This window comes from Ambystoma mexicanum, chromosome 8 (assembly GCF_040938575.1).
Source record: "Ambystoma mexicanum isolate Mex_15411 chromosome 8, UKY_AmexF1_1, whole genome shotgun sequence".
In the NCBI taxonomy this organism is placed as follows: Eukaryota; Metazoa; Chordata; class Amphibia; order Caudata; family Ambystomatidae; genus Ambystoma; species Ambystoma mexicanum.
Window position 1 is genome coordinate 466300211 of NC_090929.1, and position 20375 is coordinate 466320585.

The window sequence follows — 20375 nt, forward strand, 5'->3', positions numbered from 1 at the left end:
CAACCTTGGGGTGGAAGGTAGGCTTCACCTTTAGTACCACTCTTATCTTGTGAAAGACAGTATGGGGAGGTTTACAGGATAAAGCCTGTAGCTCACCATCCTTCGGGCTGATGTAATTGCCACTGAGAATACGGTTTTCAAAGTAAGAAGTCTTAATGCACAAGAATATAGAGGCTCGAAAGAAGCGGCCATCAAAAGGTTCAAACCCAAGTTAAGATCCCAGAGTGGGATTTGGAATGTGGTAGGAGGGTAAACGTTAGTTAAACCCTTTAAGAACTGTACTACCAGAGGAATTTTAAAATAGGAGACTTCCTCTGAAGTGTGCTTAAAAATAGAGCGCTGCTTGGTATCCCTTGATGATACCAATCTGGAGCTCCAGATTTGCTAGATTTATTAGAAAAGATAAAAGCGTTGGTGTACTGCATAAGAAAGGATCAACAGTCATATCGCTACACCAGCTGCAGAACATATTCCAGCGACAGCGGTATAAAGATTTGGTTGCTGGTCTTCTGGCCGAAAGCAACACGTCTATTACGTCGTCCGGAGGTCCCAATCCTTGTATCTCAGAAACCATGCATGAAGGCTGAGAGTCCTGATATCCGGATGGAGAACCCAACCCTCCTCTCGCGCAAGAAGATTCTCTCTTTGCAGAAGACAAATTGGAGGGCAGATGGACAGGTCCAGAAGGTCCGGGTACCACGTCCATCTGGCCCAGTCCGGGGCAATTAGGATCATGGATTTCCTGAACCTCCTCAACCTCCTGAAAACATGAGGAATGACAGGGACTGGAGGAAACGCGTACAGGAGTGGCAACTCTGAGTCCACCACGAACGCGTCTCCTAGAGCTCTTCAAGGGAATTTCCCACAAGAGCAGTACAGTTCACACTTCCTCTGAACTGTCGTGAACAGATCTACTTGAGGGGTCCCCCAAAGGGTGTAGATCTCCAGAAGGACTTCCTGAGCTAGTTCCCACTCGTGCTCTGAGGATATGCCGTCGTGTTGCTCTCTCTGGCTAGGTGAACTGCCGACAGAGATTCCTTCTTGTATTACCCAAAACCAGAGCTGCATTGCCTCTCTACACAGTTGTAGTGGCCCTACACCTCCTATCTTGTTGAGGTAGTACATGGCCACTGCGTTGTCGTCATTATCAGGACTTTCTTTCCCTGTACAGGGGGCAGAAAGGCCTTCAGCGCTAGTCTGATTGCCTTCATCTCTAAAAGGTTGATATGTAGTTTGGACTCCGATGGAGACCAACGACCACTGATGGTCAAATCGTTGGTATGGGCTCCCCACCCCGTGAGTGAGGCATCCATCACTACTGTTATCTCTGGCCATGGTTGCCAAAACGGTTCTCCTTTCAAGATGTTCTCCCGACAGGCCCACCACTGAAGATCCAATGCAACTGTGTTTGGAATTTGTATTGGACATCTTTCCTGAGAATTATGACCACTGGGTCCCGAGAGCCCACTGGAGGGATCCAATCTGCAGGCGAGCCTCGGGCAACAGAAAAATGCAGGATGCCATGAGGCCGAGCAACCTCAGAAAATCGAAGGCCGGTAGCCGCTGGGCATTCTGGAATGTTGTCACCATCTGTAGAATGTCTTGAGCCCTCACCTCTGGTGGCGAAGCTTTTCCCAGGGATGCTCCGATAAATTGGAGTCTTTGTGATGGTATCATGTGGCACTTCTTGAAGTTGAGGGAGAAGCCCAGCCTGCGAAGAGAGTGACAAGTAGAGTCGAGATGTTCCAGGGCCTGTTCTGGGGAACTGGCCCTGATCAACCAATCATTCAGGTGGGGGTAGATGTGAATCCCCTCTCTCCTGAGACTCACTGCCACTACCGCCATTAGCTTGGTGAAAACCCTCGGAGCGGAGGTCAGCCAAATGGCAGAATACGAAACTGATAATGAGATCCGCCAACAGCGAACCTCAGGTACTTCCTGTGCTTGTGATGGATCAGCACATGAAAGTAAGCATCCTGAAGGTCCAATGATACCAACCAATCCTGAAGCTGGATGGCCTGAAGGATCTGAGAAAGAGTTACCATCTTGAACTTGTCCTTCCTGAGGAACTTGTTCAAGTCTCTTAAGTCCAAGATGGGTCTCAATACTCCATCCTTCTTTGGGACCAGAAAATATAGTACCAACCCTTGTTCCTCTCCACTACAGGTACTCGTTATATAGGCAGCAAGCTGGATATTGCAAATATCAAAGATAAGGAATAGGCAGGAGGATACAATCCATTTGAAGATTGGTTCTAAAGCGCCCAGGATCTTCCACCATTGACTCTACTGGTTTGGGCTAACGGGAGCTATAGTTCAAAATATTTGTAGAACAAATGATTGCAGATCTCGGTTCGAAGGTGTATTGTCAATCTGGGACAATGTCTTCCAAACCAGATTATCTAGCCAGTACGTGAAAAAAACATCTCCCTGGTGAAGTAACAGCACTCCAGCAATTTTTTCAGATGCAAGTATTGGGACAAAGGTGGCTCTAACTCATCACCACCACAAATCATACAGATGCCAGAATAAATATTCAAGAAGTACTTACTCGAATCAGTGAATTTTACAGATGACTGCATGTGTGCCAAGAAATTTCTTTGAACCATACAGTTGCCTGATTACAGAAAAGGTGAAGAATCCTGATTCATCAACATTTTCACTGTCAGTTGCCTTAGACTTCGCCTGGGTTCTTACAGTTTGTATGGAATTTTAGACTGTGGGTCATTTTTTGCTGGTACATACAAAAGGACACCTGGAGGAAAGCCAGGGAGGGAAGAGGTAGATACTGTCTCAATCTGGTTAGGCTGCCAACAAGGACTCCTCTTGCAGGGTCTACGGGTCTAGTTGGCCAGTTATGTTCATGGACTGTTCCAAGTATCCTAACGCAGATCTAAAAATTGATGAATTCTGGAAATCTACTCCACTCCAGAATCCAATCCGATCTTAGAGCTACAACTGCAAATGGCAGTCCTTTTAGTGCTTCCCTCTGCAAAACCATGCAATATCTGACATTCAACCTATAATGCATCTGCATCATACCTCCTGGATAGGTGAGTGGCCCCAAATATCTATCCATGATCGGTTTGGGTCTTCGTAGTTTTGTCATGATATCTTAAATGCTTGAAGCTTGTTCAACTGCTAGTTGCTTTCACTCCCAAGCCTGCCTTGTTAAGCCCATCGTTCCACCAACTTCAATTGTACTCGAACCATTGTCACAGTGAATAGCAACCTGGCCCTTTGACTTGCTTGTCCCACTTTGTGCGCAATTGGGAGAGTAGAAGCAGTATTTTCCAGCTTGAAACCCTATTTGTAGCTCCCGGTCTCCAGTCTGACTCCCGGCTTGCAAGCTCCCAGCTGGCAGCCTGGCTTGCAAACTGGATACAAGCTTGAAGCACTGCTTGCAGATTTATTGCATGGTGTTGCTCCCTGTGCGTTACCGAGCCTACCATGGAGCACTACTCCAATGTTACCAGTTTGTCGGCATTCTAACAGAATTCTGTGCCTGGCTTCTATTGCAAATATCACTACTCCAGGTCCAGGAACCAGGATAGCATTCGGTTTCTCTGGGCTGTCATAAGTACCCTTAATTCATGATGAGTTAATATGTTTTTTTACTGCTACTTCATGAATCTGTTTTGGGCTCAAAGTCCAGTTTAAGGCTCTCGCTTAAGTATCAGTTCTAGAGTGGGAGATCGCTTTATCTATTCTTGTTTTCTGCTTGTTCTGGTCTTTTCTCATTATTATCTTCGATTCAATCTTCCTGCATTTTCTGCACCTGATATAGATTGCACTGTCTCGCAGAGTCACACCAAGATCCCGACCAGCTTTTCCTTAGAACCCTGAGAAATTCAGACCTGACTGAAGAGACTCACACATGGCTTCTTTGTCGTCTCTAACAATAGCCAAGAAACCGTCTCTTTCCTCCCCCTCTGGAATATGCTGAGCCACCATGGAAATACAGTCCCATCTACTGAATAAAGATTTAGCTAAGGCGCATATGAAGTTGGCTGATTTAGGCACAATTCTCCCCACAGAAAATACTTTCCTTGCCCATGCACCTACTCTCTTGTCATCCTCATCAGGATGGATGGTAGGGTAAGCTGCCTGTTTTGAGGTTGGCTTAGCTTCCTGCATCACAAGACTTTCCGGGTGGGGTGTTTGGACAAGTAGTTGGGGTCACTACTAGATGGGTGGTATTTTCTAATCAAATTTTTGTGTACTGCCGGACTCGACTCCGGTATCTCCCAATTGGCAGACACCCTTTTTCGAAGTGCAATATGGAATAGTAAAATGGGATCCATTTGAGGACCCTTAACAAGTATGTCTGTTAGATCATCTTGCTCGAAGGGGAGGGTAGGTCTACTCTATCCCAAGTAATCTACAACCTTAGACATCAATTGTCTATATGATGAATTTTCATGTTCACCAGATTCAGGTTTACCAAAGTCTAGCTCTGGTGAAACGTCCACTCCACTGGCTGTTTGCAAGTTGTCATAAAGATCTTTTAGCCTCGACTCCTCTGATATAACACCATCAGGGACATTTGGTGTACCATATTGTAGTCCAAATGGTGCATTGTTATCCAATGGCACCTTATCCTCATAAATCGAGGTTAGTGATTTGAAATAATCCTTTCTAGGTAAAGGAGTACAAGTCTTAGCTGGGATGGGCATCAAAGGCTTCAAACATTTTGAACTTGACGCTCAAGGAGTCTATTTCGACTTTGTTGGCTTTGATGGCCTAGATTGTTACGAAAGGTGCCATTGGTGTCGATGGTGTGGCTGGCACCAATGGCGTAGATGGAGTCAATGACCTTGATCTCGACTTATTCTTCGACTTACGGCTCTCAAAGGTTCCTTGCATGATTTCTGATCACGTCGAGGCCTTGACAGCTCTTGATGTGGATCTGGCATTCGTTAGGGGCATGAGGGCCTGCAGGATTTGGCTCGAGCCCTTTCCTTACCGGCTTTAGAAGGTGCAGGAAGAGCATGGCTTGTTGAAAGTTTTTGTTTCTCAAATATTTTTTTACATTTCTAACCAAAATGCTTCCCATTCTGCAGGAGTGGAGGCCTTTGTGGGACAGGCTATAGCTCTTTCAGGAGAGGAGTCCGAAGAAGAAGTCGAAGTAAGCGATCTGTGGTGCCTCTTCTTCAACTTCCTCTTTGATGATGAGGTTGGAGCCACTCCTCGACCTGGACCTTTTCACCTTCTTCCTTTGAGGAGAGTTGCCTCTCGCATTGTCCAAAGAAGGTTTCTTCTACGGGGTAGTCAATGGGGATTTATTGGGGGTTTCTACCACTGCAAATTTCCCCTTTCGCTCCTTCAGAGCTTTTCCGGTTATCGACTGGCATTTCGAGCCGGCCGAGGTCTTGTGTTCCACACCAAGACACCACAAGCATACTCGATGTGGGTGAGTTATCGACATATTGGAACCGCACTCCTGACACTCCTTAAACCCGGTCTCCGGGGTAGTAGGTGTCAAAGATGAAGACATTTTCATGAACAATAGAAGCGCACTGTAGTTCTCGAAGCGTAAGCTTACTTGGAAAAACGGAACTGAAGCCAACGGGCGATATGCATATTATATATACACCTTCGATGAAATCACCCTCGAGACGGAGGCCCTCGAGGGACATCGAGTCAACTAAATCGACGCACAGCGCCCGCTGCCAAAAAAAAAAAAAAAATCAGAAGCAGATGAAGTTGGATATCGAATATCAAAGATGAGGAATACGTGGGAGGACACAATCCATTTGAAACTCCTTTACTGAGGGCTGTGACGAATCACAGGTATTCGCCCCCCTTCTTCCCAATGGAGAGCTGCCCCCTGTGAGGCTAGGGAAGTTAGCCCGCTTCACAACACCCTAGCTAGGGGGTCGAGGCAAGTGGGACCTCACCGGGAGAGACTCCCCCTTTGAGGAAAAGGACTCTGGTTCCTGTGTGAGGAATTCCCTAGACAAACCAATATAATTGCCTATGTGGGACTATCGGGTAAGCTGAAGAATAGGACACCGTTATCTTTGGCTGAAGGCCATGCAAAAAAAAAAAAGAAAAGTCAAACGCACAAGAAAAGGAAGATATCCCTTTAATACAAGATTTATATGTAATTGCGCCGAGAATTGAGAGGAGGAGACCCGATGTGCAGGCGAAGCCCCCTAACATTAGGCCAACGAGAGGTGGAGCAGAGGACAGTCGCGGAGCCCGCGACTTGTGCAGAGCGAGACAAGGCAAGTACAAGGCGCTGGAAGACCAGTGTGGGTAGACACGAGAGGAATGTCGGTAGGGCCAAGAGAGCAGACAGCAACCCGGTGGTGACATGACCACCAGGGAACAAAACAGACAACCTGAATTGGAAGCGTCTGTTGCTTCTGAGCTGCCATGGCAGAGGCCAACAGGGGTCAGACGCGTACCTAAGGAAGTGAAGCACAGAAGGCAAGAGCAAGAGAGAATCATCCCGAGCGATTGCCAAACCCAACCACCGCCTGCCATCAAGAGAAATGTATCTGGGGAACCAGCACAAGTGGGAGGCCGGTGCAAAAACATTAGGAATCAACAAAAACTCATCCCAGTCACGAGATCGAGAAAAAGTGGGACTAAAACTGTGTTGTAAGAAAACAAAGATCCCCAACGGGTAAGAGAATGATTGTATGGAGGTGAAGCCTCACACCAGTACTTAAGCCTGAGTCCCAAATAACAGCCAATGTCAGAACAGAAGAAAACAGTGTGGAAGAGGAGCTAAACCCATATCTCTGGGATGGAAGCAGTTAAGGAAGAGGCATTATAAGATTGAGACTTGGTGGTCAAGATGGACTAGAAGAGGAGGAAAGACTACCGTGGACAAGTACTACTAAAAGGAAGACCTGGGAAACAAATATAAATCACAAACTGAGCATCAAGAAAAGTTACAGTGAAGGAGCCTATAACCTGAGAAACAAAAAAGCAAGAGAGAAAAATGTTTGCTTAAAGAGCTACAGGAACTGATCAAAATGACTGACTGTTCCATAGAAAGGAAAGACATAAACCTTAATTGATGAATGAACTGAAGAGGCCAGGTGAAGAAAATACTTTACTTGGTATATATAAGCTTGTTTCAATTAGTGGTATGGCCAGATAGGGCAGTTGGACAGAGGACAATATTCTTTTGGACTTTATTCCCTCTAGTTATATGGATAGTTAGGCCTTTTCATATTCATTTTATTAAAAAGAACCTTGAACATGTCTTATGTATGTCCAACTCCTTCGTCTGACCCTCCAAAGAGCCCAGAATCATGAGGACTAGGCCGCCCTTCAAACAGCAACATAACCCATACTGACTTACTTGTTGAGGGCATGCATAGTGTTGTGTGGCCGTTAAAATATGCAATAATTTTGTTTGGATTAACAAGACAAAATATCAGATAGCCTTCAGTTCCAAGAGGTTGATGTGGACACTGACGATGGCCAATAAGGCCTAAACGGGTACGAGGGTGATTTTCCTGTTATACAAATCTAGCATTTTGGGCTGGACTGCCCCTTTTGGGTTGGAATAAAACCTGATTAGCATATGGTGTTTGCCGCTCAGTAAAAACAAGCTGAAAACTTGTCTGGAGGGCTGCCCCGAGCAATTGCCTTTGGTTAGGATTCATTCATAACCTTCGGTCATCAGCCTTCAATGTTGCATTTGTTGCCAACTTATTGGTCAGAAATAGTGGAGCCTGAACCGAAAAGGATGGTGTGCATCACATATGCCCGCTGTGGCTAAAGCCAACGCAATGCTGAACACCAGAATACATTTGGCATAAGCTCACTATATCCGATCCTGATGCATGCTGATTGGTAGTGTAACCAGATCCTCCTAAAAACTGGGATCAATGCAACCGAAAAGCCCACTGCAGAAATTACATCAGTAGCCTTGCTTCTAGCAGTAGGAAGATGCACAAGGCTATGCAATTCCAAAGATTGGAAGAAGTTTGGAGCCTAGAGAAGACCTAGCATAGTCTCTTTTTCAGTCAGCCTGACATTGCACACTCTCCTGAAGAGGGAAGACCTTCCCAGCCAGACAGCCCAACTGCTCCAACATTTCCATCAGGTTCAAAGAACATAAACTGGACTTTCTGCAGGTCCGAGAGAACTCTAAAGAGTGAAATACTAACATACATTTGCCTGAGATGTGGAAAAAGCATCGACAGCTTGGCCTTGATCAACTAAATCGCTCAGTTATGACACGTCATGAACACTCTGCATCCGCCAGAAATATGGTTAAGATGAGAGGGGCTGATGTTAATTAGCAAGATGGAAAAGTAAACTTATAATGCATACCTTGCATGACAAATCACAGATGCTTCCTCTGGTTCACATGGACTGTTGAGGAAATACGCACCACGCACATACAGTATATCAACCAGCCCCTCTTCAGAGAAGGACTAGAGATTCTGAGCCAACATCCCCATTTTGGACTGCTCCTTTTGCAGAAAAAGGTCCAGAAGGCTACGGTTTAGGTGGTTGACCATCACTTTTAAGGAATGGGGAGGTACCTCTTAAAATCACCTTTTATGAACCGCTGAACCAGAACCATCCAAATGGCCCCCTTGAGAAGAGGTCTGCAAACTATGGTCACAAATATGCTTCTGAGGAGATGGGAGAAAGGGTGGAGGCGAAGGGCTGTGGGTATTTGGCTGGTGATCTTGTGCCGACATCTTAGTACACTAAATGGTCTTTAAGATGAGTAATATGTCTAGGTGAAAACACTGTTTGTGTTTGAAAAAATCTGTCCACCTTAATCTTCCTTACAATCTTTTTGACTCCAAGGAGTGACTATATTTGTTGATTTATACAGCAGTTTCCCAAAAGCGCTAAACAAAAAGGAAAATGGCACAAAATAATGAAGCCAAAAAAGCCACCCAGCCATCACCTCTTTTTTTTTTGCAGTAGTCACCCTGAGTGGGACGGGTATGCCCAGACGTGGGTCCTGTGCCTGCTGGGCCTAGAGACCCAAGCTACTCCTCACTGATGAGGCCGAAAAATGTTTGGGGATGCTTGTGGTCTCGTGCAGAAGGGATGTGACCAAGCGGTGCGGCGTGGATTGCCCCTTTTGAGGTAGGACCAAACCTGATTTGCATATGGTCTTTGCCCTTTTGTAATGGCTTGGCAGGCAAAGAACGATGGTCTGGAGGGTTGCCCAGAGCAATGGCAGAGGTTAAGATGAATTCAAAATCTTCCAGCCATCATCGCTTGTTTTACAAAATAATGCAGACAGTACAACATATTTGTAAAGAAAGCAGATGGGTTTTAAGAGCAGGATGGAAAATAGACAAAGTAGGAGATGAGCAGACAGAAAGAGGAAGGGAGTTCCAGTGTTTGGGAGCAAGTAAAGAAAAGGACCGAGTGACATTAGGCAAGGTTCTAAAGAACTTGAGAATAGGATTACAAAATGTACTGACTGAGTATTGTACAGACAAATTAGTAACTAATAAAGAAAAGACAGCCCATTAACCCTTAGAATCACTATGCAAAGAAAAGCCGCAAACTGAGCCAACCAGCAATGGTTCATGTATATGACATTGTATGATATTTTATTTATATTGCACTCATACACAAGTGTTTCCAAGTATAGCCAAATTCTCTATACAGAGTGATTGAATCAGAAAGAGCATACAAACACATTGGTATATTCTCACATGTGACACCAGGGTGGACATGTTATTTCAAACGCAACCAGTGTTTTCACATAAACCTAGTAGCAATCTTAAAAACCATTTAGGAAACACAGATGTTAGCACAAGACTGAATGTAGTTAAAACTACCAAAGTTGAAACCTTTGCGTGTTAACATTACACAAATTGCAATAATGCTATGAAAGGAAATATTGTACATCACCCTAGAACTGGAGAAATTATTTTTGCAACAATGTGCTACTTGCGATACAGCACAGATCATTATTCCATAAAATGCCCTTATGGCATTTTATGTGGGACAATTTATAAGGCTGGCTAAATTGAGATAGAGCCAACATAGATTGTGCATCCGCACTTGCAACACAAATTCAGCAGTGGCAAGACATTTTAACGAATATCGGCATCAAATATCTCAGATTTGTTTCCAAATATAAGAAGTGATGACATGTTCACAACATGAAGACATTCATAATATAGTGGTCTGCAGAGAAGCATGAAGCCTACTGGATTGACAAATTGGATTCCGTCACTCATGTGTGAAAACAACATAGAGGGCAATGAATCTTGTTTTTTATGAATCAGCTAACTGGTTTGCTCTGTAAAACTGATTCAGTGATTCTGATTTTGTAAGCTACTGTAGTTAAGTTTGAGGTGTTAAAAACAATTCTTTTTGAGGAAGACATGTTTGTTTAGGACATTTCTATGACAGAAGCATTTCTTGTCACAATTGCATAGCCTTTCTTTTCTTCAATTTTTCTTTTGATCCCTAGCCTCACCTTACTATTCATCAATGATTATTTAGAATTACAGTTTTTAGATACCATTTCTAACAGATCACAGATAGTTTCCATTGGCAACATGAACCATACTAGTATTGTATTTATGTACTTTTTGGGGACATTTCTCAGATGGATTTCCTTTCTCCATTTCAGACAGTTGAGACACGCAGACCCCATATTTACACTGCTGCATGCTTGATGTCATCAGGCTATTGCGTGATGTCATTACTTGCAAAGTGCACGCCAGTATTACGCTTTTACTACATTCCAAATTGGAGACTTTGTTATTAATGTATCCTCCTGTAACTCCTACACAATTCTATCCAGCTTCTTCCCCACAGTTGTTGCACAGCAACATCTAGTTTGGTCACCAACAAGAAATAAAAAGGTACAATTTTGTACACACAGATGGCAAACCTGTTTGAAAGGATAACTGTCTGCTTTTTTCTTGTATATCACCATCTTCTTCTTTACTTCTCTGGATGTTATCTGCTCTCTTCTGATGAAGACCGGCATGTGCAGAAGTCATTGTGTTTTCTATTGTCTTGATGTTATAATTTTAAACTTCATAAATGTCAAGGAAAGAGGTCTTTTTTTTAGGTTTCCCACCACCCTTGCCGCGGCGATATAACGGCCACAGTTTTGCCTGTTTTTTTGTAAACACACTGTGCAGAGGATCGGACAATAAATGATTGATTTAGGCTTTGCTAAACTTTATTAGCATCCATGAATTTCTAGCGGTTATTTCTCACCTTAACGACCACACAACACCAAAGAACATTTTGTTGGTTGTATTCAAACAAACTGACATTGACGTTTACTGTAGTGCTCCTTAAACAATATTTAACTTGCAATTATATACTTTACATTCAGGTGTGGCCCACTCATATCCATCCTTAAGTCTTTACATTTGCATGTGTCCGAGGCACTGCCCAAAGTACTGGAAAGAACCAGCCATCCTGTGCCAAGTTGATATGATACTAGGATTTATTGCATGCTGCGCAAAGCGTGAAGAGCAGGTTTTGTACCCCTGCCACCCCCTTCCTAATTTTTTTATTTTTATTTAATATTTATATTGCGCCGGTAGCTCGCGAGCCTCGGGGCGCAGAAACAAGGACACGAGAACGGACGGAACAGATAGTGATTAGACAGAGCAGACGGGACAGTCACATAGAATTAAGCTAACTGAGGCATATGCCGTGATGGCCGTTTATTTGAAGATATGGGTTTTTACCTGTTTGCGAAAACGCGAGTAGTTGGTTTCCAGTCTAAGGTGGTCTGGTAGGTTGTTCCAAAGGTTGGCTGCAAGGGTTGGAAAGGCTCTACCTAAGCCACTTTTGAGTTTGTGAGGTGACGTAGCAATTTTAACAAGTTGGGATGATCTCAGTGTTCTATTAGGAACGTATGGTTTGATCCTAGTTTTTAAGTAGATTGGTGCCTTTCCGTAGATGCATCTGTGAACGATGGTTAAGGTTTTGAAATGCACCCTATCTTCGATTTTCAGCCAATGAAGCTCTCTTCTGGAGTTGCTGATATGTTCTGTTTTAGTTTTGAGCTTGACAATTCTTACCGCGTTGTTCTGTACAATTTGGTAGCTTTGTAGGCATTGCTTGGAGGCACCCAGGACTAGAGCGTTGCCATAGTCAAGGCGCGATAAGATGGTGGCTCTTGCTATGGTCGCACAATTTTCCTCGGATATGAAAGGTCTGATGGCTTTTATTAGACGGAGGTGGTAGGCACAGTTTTTTTTGATGAACTGTACTTGGGCGTCCGCACCCAACGATGCTTCTAGCAGCATACTGTCACAGCCTAGGTATGGTATCCCAGTTGCCGCAGATACTACTCTCCCAGTTTTGGAAAAGTATCCTTCTGTCTTCGAACACGAAAAGTCTTTAACGTGATATGCCAAAGACTTCCCCCCCCAAGAGCTCAGCCTACAATGAATCTATTCCACCTGTCAGGCTGAGGGTTTGAGTGAAAAGGCAGGAGCAGACTCAGCAGAGCTAAAGGAGGGAAGAACAGAGCAGACGTTCAGAATGCAGCCAGGTATTGCCGAATCAACAGCAAACAACACCCCCCCCCCCCCCCCAAGTACCCACTCTTACCTGTTCCGTAGCAAAATGTACCAGTAACCTACTAGTAATGGACACAAAGGGGGATTCTTATATCAACGGTGAAGGAGGAGTGCACCAGTGTCTCAGGACTTCAGTGCTGCAAAGCGTCCCAAGAAGATATCCACAGGGTTCCAAAGTAGAGTCAGCAAAGCGTCCCAAATCAATATATCCACAGTGTTCCAAAACAGACTCAGCAAAGCGTCCCAAAGAATATCCTAAAGTGATCCAAATCAAATTCAGCAAAGCGTCCCAAAATGTCCAAAGCAATCCAATTGTAGATTCAGCAAAGCGTCCAAATTAAACAGTGTCAAAAAAAAAATGAAAGTTGAAGTAAACAAAATGAAGGGCAAGGAAATACGCGTTACTTCACGCTAGTTCCTTTGTTTGCGTGTTCGAGTATATTAAGCGTCACAGCCAGAGGACTTTAACAAGTGGAGGTCGAGATGCAAGCCGAGTTCAAGGATTCCGGGGAAATCAGTCGAAGAGGGGCGGGCGTTGGAAAACAGAAGGGAAGGCAGGGGCGAAGATTTGGATTTAGCACAGGATTCAGGATTAAACAGGAGTCAGGAAACAACGCTCGAAACTAACACAGTTTAGGAGCGCTGGGCACTCGAACAGACAGTATTAAATACGGTCTTCAGAAGACACGGCAACGTGGTGCGTGCGTGTCACGTGACTTACGTAGCAGGAAGATGGGAATTGTAGTTTAACGGGTTCTGTGTGTTGAAGAGCGCTCATATAAACGCCATGGCAATTTCCAACAAGAACGGGGTGTGACACATACCTAGGGTTTTAACCTTGCTTAGGACCGGAATGGGGGTATCTTTAATGTGGAAGGATGTGTAGGATGAGGGTAGCTTAGCACGAGCAGAGGATGAGCCGAAAATCATGAGTTCCGTTTTTTTTCCGTTTAGGCACATCCAATTGGAGTCCATCCATTGCTCCACGTGGTTGTATATCGTGGTAAGTTGCTCGCTATCTTTCTGATAATTGCCACTTAGTTCGAATACAAGCTGTGTGTCGTCAGCATAGTTAGTGAAATAGGTGTTTATGTGGTCTAGAACAAGGCATAGGTATTTTAAGTAAAGATTGAACAGTAGGGGTGACATACTGGCCCCTTGGGGAACTCCACAGAGGATTCTTTTTCGAGGGAGAACTTGTCCCCCCAGTGCACTCTGGATATTCTGTTTTTTAGAAAGGACATTATCCATCTGATGGCTTCATCAGAGCAGTTGGTGCTCTTTTTTAGCGCATTCTGGAGTAGGTTATGGTCGAGGAGATCAAATGCGGCGCTGAGGTCGAGTAGAACGAGGAGGCCTGTCTTACCCTTGTCAATAATACCGAGCATTTTGGTCTGCAGATCTAACATGGCCGTCTCGGTACTGTGTGCGGGGCGAAAACCAGACTGCTGTGGGTGGAGGGAATTAGATTCCTCTACGTGTGCCTGGAGCTGCATGGTGGCGATCTTATCCATGATTTTGAGGATGAAGTTGCAGTTTGTTATGGGTCTGAGATTATTCGGATCGCGTTGGTTGAGATTGGGTTTTTTTACCAGAGGGGTTACTGTGACTTTTTTGATGGCATTAGGGACTTCCTGATCTCTAAAAGAGGCATTAATGATCTTTGTCAGGATGGGGGCGAAAATGTCTATGTTGTCCAATATTATCTTAGGTGGAATGATATTCTCTGCACAGGTAGTGGGTTTCATGGTCGCCAGTACTTTGATCATTTCGCTGTTGTTGATCTCTGTGAACTTGAAAGTTCCAATACCTGCTGTTGCAGTCTCAGCTGGCAGAGTAACTGTCGTTTTTTTGTTGGTCAGGGAATTTATGATGGCGTCCCTGGCTTTTGAAATTTTGTTGAAGAAGGCGATCTGGGTGGCATCGCATTCTTCTTGAGAGGGTAGGAGAGGAGGGGTAATGGCTTTGGGTTTTTCTATGGATTTGAGGATATTGAATAGTTTGCTGGTGGAATTGGTGGCTGTAGAAATCTGTTCGTTATAGAAGTTTTTTTTGGCCTCGGTTATCATATGCTTATATATTATTTCGCTTTCCTTCCAGCGGGCTTTATTGGCTGATGAAGGATTTTTTAGCCATACATTTTCTCTGTTTCGTTTGTCCTTTTTTTGTTCTGCAAGTTCTTTGGAGAACCATTGTGGTTTTTTTTGGGTGGGTCTAGTTGATTTAGTTTGAAGGGGGGCAATTTGGTCCGTGAGTTTCTCGAGGTGACTAAGTAGATTTGCTAACGTTGTTTCGCAGGAGTCATTCTCGGTTTGGTTTTTATCCACCTCAGCTAGGCATTGTATGAGGTGGTTCCTATCAATGTTTTTGTAGTTACGGTGTGTCGAGAGGGTCGGGCAGTTAGGGGTTTTGGGTTTGGGAAGAGGCAGGGTGATGTGGAAGGATATGCTATGATGGTCTGACCAAATGCAGGGTTCAGTCTTAAACTCTCGGGTTTCGAGGTTGTTAGAGACGACCCAGTCAAGAAGATGGCAGTTGTCCATTGTGGGCTCTTGGTTGTTGATCTCAAAGTCAATGTTGTTTAGGGATCTTTGAAGTTTACTAGCTTCTTTGTCTTTTGTATCGCCAAACCAGCGGTTGAAGTCGCCCATGACTAGTGTGGCTGTGTTGGGTCCTTTAAGCATTTTGAGTTGATGCGTTATTTCGTCGTTGAATTCTGGGGTGGACGTTGGGGGCCTGTATAGGACAATCAAGTTTAAACTACTCTGGCTCTCACATTAAGACATTAAGACTAATGCCAAGGAATAAGCTGGAACTGGACCTCCATGGCCTGGCCCCCTCAGGTTGTTCATTCTCTTCTCTCTGTACATTTTATCAGTGAACCAACTGTCCCAAATGAACTGGACTGACCTAAGCCTTTGCAGTTGTCTAACCTACCGCCGGCGGTAATGGCACCCCCAACCCCATTGGCTCCTATGAACACAATGGGGAATGGGCAATAACCGTCCAACCGCTACTCGTGATCTGGCGCTAATATCGCCGGACAGAGTAACGGTAACGCTAGTTGCGCCAGCGGTATTACCGCCGGGATAATAAATTAACCACAGGCTACCTTTTAGTGCTCTACAAACAAATGAAGAAATTTAAGGGGGAATTGTTCAAGTAAAACTCTTCCTTTCTTGGGTGATACCCTTATCAACTAACCTTTCTTTGGTAATGCACAGTTAACTGTGCCTAGCGGTATCCCATTAAAGCATACAAACTACTGGTTATCAGCAATTAGGGTGAAACAATGTAATGCCCTACCTGGACTGCACTGGTCACTTGTGGGGCAACTGCCATTACTGTTCAGCTGATCCATGCAGCACTCAAACAGGGACACCTGTCAAGAAAAGCAACATGTTTTATTACTGCCGACCAGCACTGTGCTCAGCCCTGCACAATATGATACCACACACACACTAAAATGGCAAAAACACAAAATAAGCATCACAGCTGTGGCTTTTGTGCAGTCATTGTAAAGGCATTTGGTAGACACTTAACAACTGTTACCCTTATATATGGAGTCACTACTATAATTTGCGAAGATAATCATGCCATAGGACAGGTATTGCCATTACATGCCACCCATTGGTATCAAAAGCCCAAGTACACTCGCCATTGTCCATGCACTTTGAAGCGATTGGTGGCAAGTGAATGAAATGACTTTATGGCTAGAGCACAACTTCACCCTTTATGTAATGTAAGAGCACAGTAGTATTTAAATTAGTATTTCCTTAGCCCACTGCCATGTACATCACAATAGTGGGGTATTGATGGCTGAACCACCCATCAGCCAAAACTAAAAAGCCAGTCTTGCCTAAGAAATACTGGTTTTCCAAAAGAAATGTAAGCCACTTTGGCACAGCAGACACCAGAGTAGGGCAAAATCAACTTAAATCACATGAAAATGAACTGAACGGGGATCTGTGCTATTCCTGGAATTACCTAATGCGTTACATTTTCAAACTGACCCGCTATATTATGTAACTAGAATGTGTACCCTACATTGCTGCCATATCCATGGTATCTAGGTGCTCTGGCGGATCTGGAAGAGTGGGAAAGATTAGTTGGGAGGAGACAAAGGAAATATTGCAGTGCTTTGTGTCGAGAATGCAGATGAGGAGTATCCCAAGCTCGGCGTGCTTGTTACCTTTCTAGGTATGAAGTTTAGGAGGCAAAGGCTTTATGTCCAGAGGGACGGCCTCGAGCATATAAAATAGGCTTGTGTTGCCGGGGCGCTGGGTGCATTAGATGTAGTTCAAGGTACAAGTTTGTGATGTTTGAAGTCTGGGGAGAGGGCCTTTCTTAAAACACAAGTAATGTCTGCAAGTGGCTGGTTTGCATTAGTATTTGATGAGCAAGGTGGAGAGAAAATTAGTGTTATTGAAAAGGTGGGGAATATTCTTTGATATTGGTAGGGCCTTCAAATTATTGATCTTGCGGTCGAGTGTGTGCTGGTGAACTTTTTTTTTGCTTTAGTAGATGATGCGTAAAGATGTCCTCTGTTGCGGTTTAGATCTTCTGGGAGATCGTGGAGACGTTCTGTTATGGTTTTTGCAGTGCCGTGATGCAATTTCTTCCAGTCGCTTTAGTTTTCCGGTTGCTGTGCGATGAGGCCTAGGCAGAAGGTTGGGGCCGATAAGGCATTCCCTCAGGTTGGGTTTGCAAATTAAAGTCAAACTATTGAGAAGTGTTGTTTTTGCTACTTCATTGGTTTAGGATAACAATGTACTCTCTTAAGCATTGAACAGTCAGTTTATTAGACTTCTCCTTAATTTCAGGTGGTCTTTTAAAGTCTGGATTTCCCTTAATAGCACGTTCCATTGTTTGGCCACCATACATAGTGTAAAAGGCAGAGCCCTTGTGTCTCCCTCTGCCAAATCTTGAGGTTTCTAAAAGTATGTCATTTCACAATCTTAAGTCCCTGGTTGGTTGTAGAGTGAGAATTTCTTTAAGGAATTCTGCTCCTTGACTTTCAAATGCTCTGTAGGGAACGCAGGCACTTTAAATCTGATCCTTTTTCACTGGTAACTTGCAGGGAGGGTGCGTGTTGCATGTGAATTCTGTATTTCTTGCTTGAGTGAATGTTGGACTGTGTACAGTGTGGGAGTGTGCGTAGGTTGTGCATGTGTGGTATTTCATTCGCTTGTGTACAGTTTGTATGAAATGTGCGAATTCATTCTGCGCATGCGTATCGTGGAGCAACAGCACCTCTCAGCTCAGTTCCCCAGCTGTTCCACAAGGCTCTATCTTGGGTCTGCTCCTCTTTACACTCTACACCTCTGCTCTTGAGGCATTAATCTTCTCCTTTGGGTTCTTGTACCAACTCTTTATTGATGATATCCAAATCTTCTCTTTTCCTGAACTCTCCTCTAGTCTATCAAAATGTCCAACTGTCTCTCTGCCATGCACTCTGATGTTAAACTCTACCAAAACAGAGGTGCTCTTCTTCCCTGCCAAAAGCATGCTCTCATCTTTTCCTCTGCCTATCCAGTTCCCACCAGACACTTGCCCATACTCTTCTTCAGCTGGGCGCCATCCATGACCCTTCTCACACCTTCTCTCCTTTCATCTCCAAAACTGGAAAAGCAGCTCGCCTCAACCTCCTAAATATTAGGGAATCAGGCTCCTCCTCCCTTTCAACACTGCCATGCATCTCTTGACCACTCTTGTCTTCTCTAGACTGGCCTACTGTGCCAGCATCCTCTTTGGTCTCCCCAACTAGGCTTTCTGTCCTCTCGACAAGATCATTAACTTTGCTACCAGGACTCTCAAACTCCCTCACTTCACAAATACTTCCTAGTACCGTCACCATGCTGGATGGGTGATGATGCAAAACGGGGCCAGATTTAAATGTCTTCTCCCGGTTCACAAATCTATCCATGGAAAGGCACCACTGTTTCTATCCTCCTCTATTCAAATCCACAAGTGTTCTCATAATCTCATCTCTGCCTCCTCAGCTACCCATGTGGCTCCTCACCCTCCATGTGCTTCCTCTCGCTCTTTCTCTCTTCTTGCTCCACTTGCATGGAATTCTCTTCCCCCGGACATCCGAGAAACAGATGCACATGGATTTGTTCAAAACCAAACTAAAAGCCCACCTCCACGCCTCAGAGTTACCCTCTTAACCTACTTCTGATCTGCTTGCTAGCTATAAAATGTCCTTGCCTACAACCTGCCTCTATCCCTCACTTCCTCTGCCTCCACTCTAGCACTTCACCCATCAGGACCAATGTTGTGTGATGAATCTAGCGGTCATCACTCCATCCCTGAGGAAACTCTCTTCCCATTTGGCTACGGAAATGCAGCCGCTATCTGATCCTGCACCTGACCCTCGGGGTGGGGGTGGGTGCCGGAGGGAGGACCCTATGGGGGGTGACCCTCATGGGAGGAAAGAGACTCACTGGCAGGAACATGATATCCCCCTTACCACTCGGGGTATAACACCAACCCCTTGAATTCTCAATCCACTTTGCAATGACAGTAGGGCTCTTTTCTATACTTTTTGCAAAATGACCGAGATGAGGAAGAGCATGAAAGCAATGCAGAGCATTGAAGCTGTAGAACTAGAGACGTGCTCTAGTCGTTGGATGTATCCGATAGGTCCCAGGACATTTAAAACCCTGGCACCTTGAGGAAGATGGAGACCGACTACACCCGATGCGGGTCGGGAAGCGAGGAAGAAGCCAGCTGGAGCAGGAGAGCTCCATCTGGCGCCGTCACACGAAGCTCAGAGGTCATAGGTACGCCACAGAGAGGCCTACAGCAGGAGATGATGTGGAGAGGAGGCCAAGGCATATCGGCTGCCGGAAAGCAGATGGGACGCCAACAGAAGGAGGAGGTATCCCGCTGGAGAGACCGTAGAGCGCAGAAGCCACCACAAGAGACCGGCGAGCTCAAAGAGGGGAATTAGGACACTGGGGCGCTTCGCAGCTTATACTGCATGCCAAGGAGGGCCAATGATATTCACATGGCGAACCTGAGCAAGGGAGCTGGGACGCAGAGTGCATTAAGGATTGAATAAATTAAAGGGGGTCAAAGAGCCAGTGGCTGAATGAGTCGGACTGTTACATGTGGAGAAACTCTTGGCAGGAGAGCATACCAGGCAATGTGATTGCAAGTCTGGGACCCACACCCTATTGAAAATAAACTGTGAGAGTCAAGAAGAGGAAAAACAATCTCTTAGGTGTGCGAAAACCAGGGGAAAAACCATACTCCCTGAACTAGAATGTTGAATAAATTGTGAAAGCCATGGAGAGGAAGAGAAGCCCTTGACTGTGCGAAAACCAGGGGAAGTGAACCATACCCCCTGGTTTGGAAAGTTGTAATATTCTGGGAAAAAGAACTATGATTGTGGAAATCAAGGAGAGAAAGAGAATCCCCTCGAGTGCGTGAAATCCAGTGCGAGACAACCATACCCCCAAAGTTGCATATTGTGGAAAAGCAAAATGAAGAAATTAAGAATGTCCTCGCAGGAGAATACACCAGGTGAATTCATTGCAAGTCTGAAACCCGCACCAAAATATTTATGTTAGGTTATGTTAGCAGTACTTGTTTAGCACACCGTCACCAATGGAATTGGTCCCCAGGCGCTCTGGCGGATCTGTAAACAGGATGGGTGGGTAGGGTTAGTCGGGAGGAGGGGAGAAGGAGAGTGGGAGAAGTGGTGTGCTGTTGGAAGCTTCAGCTCGGTATACACCGAGTGCTGGGCTTTGGTGCTAGTATCGGATCAGATGAAGTGCTGTGGGTGAAGTTTATGTGTTGTTGATGCGGTGTGGTAAAGTGCGTGTGGATTGCTGGGAGAGAGATGGTTGTGTGGTTTTGT

General features: G+C 44.9%; 1 protein-coding gene across 5 annotated transcripts in view; it reads right to left on the reverse strand.

Moving 5' to 3' along the window:
* Positions 1-20375, reverse strand: part of C8H1orf159 (chromosome 8 C1orf159 homolog) — a 637694-nt gene that overhangs the window by 480779 nt on the left and 136540 nt on the right. For 3 of the 5 annotated variants that reach the window (XM_069610082.1, XM_069610080.1, XM_069610079.1), the window contains exon 3: positions 15815-15890. The exons of the other annotated variants lie outside the window; for them this stretch is intronic. In XM_069610082.1, coding sequence (XP_069466183.1) covers positions 15815-15890 — 76 coding nt within the window. The remainder of the gene's footprint in view (positions 1-15814; positions 15891-20375) is intronic. 5 annotated transcript variants of the gene reach the window in all.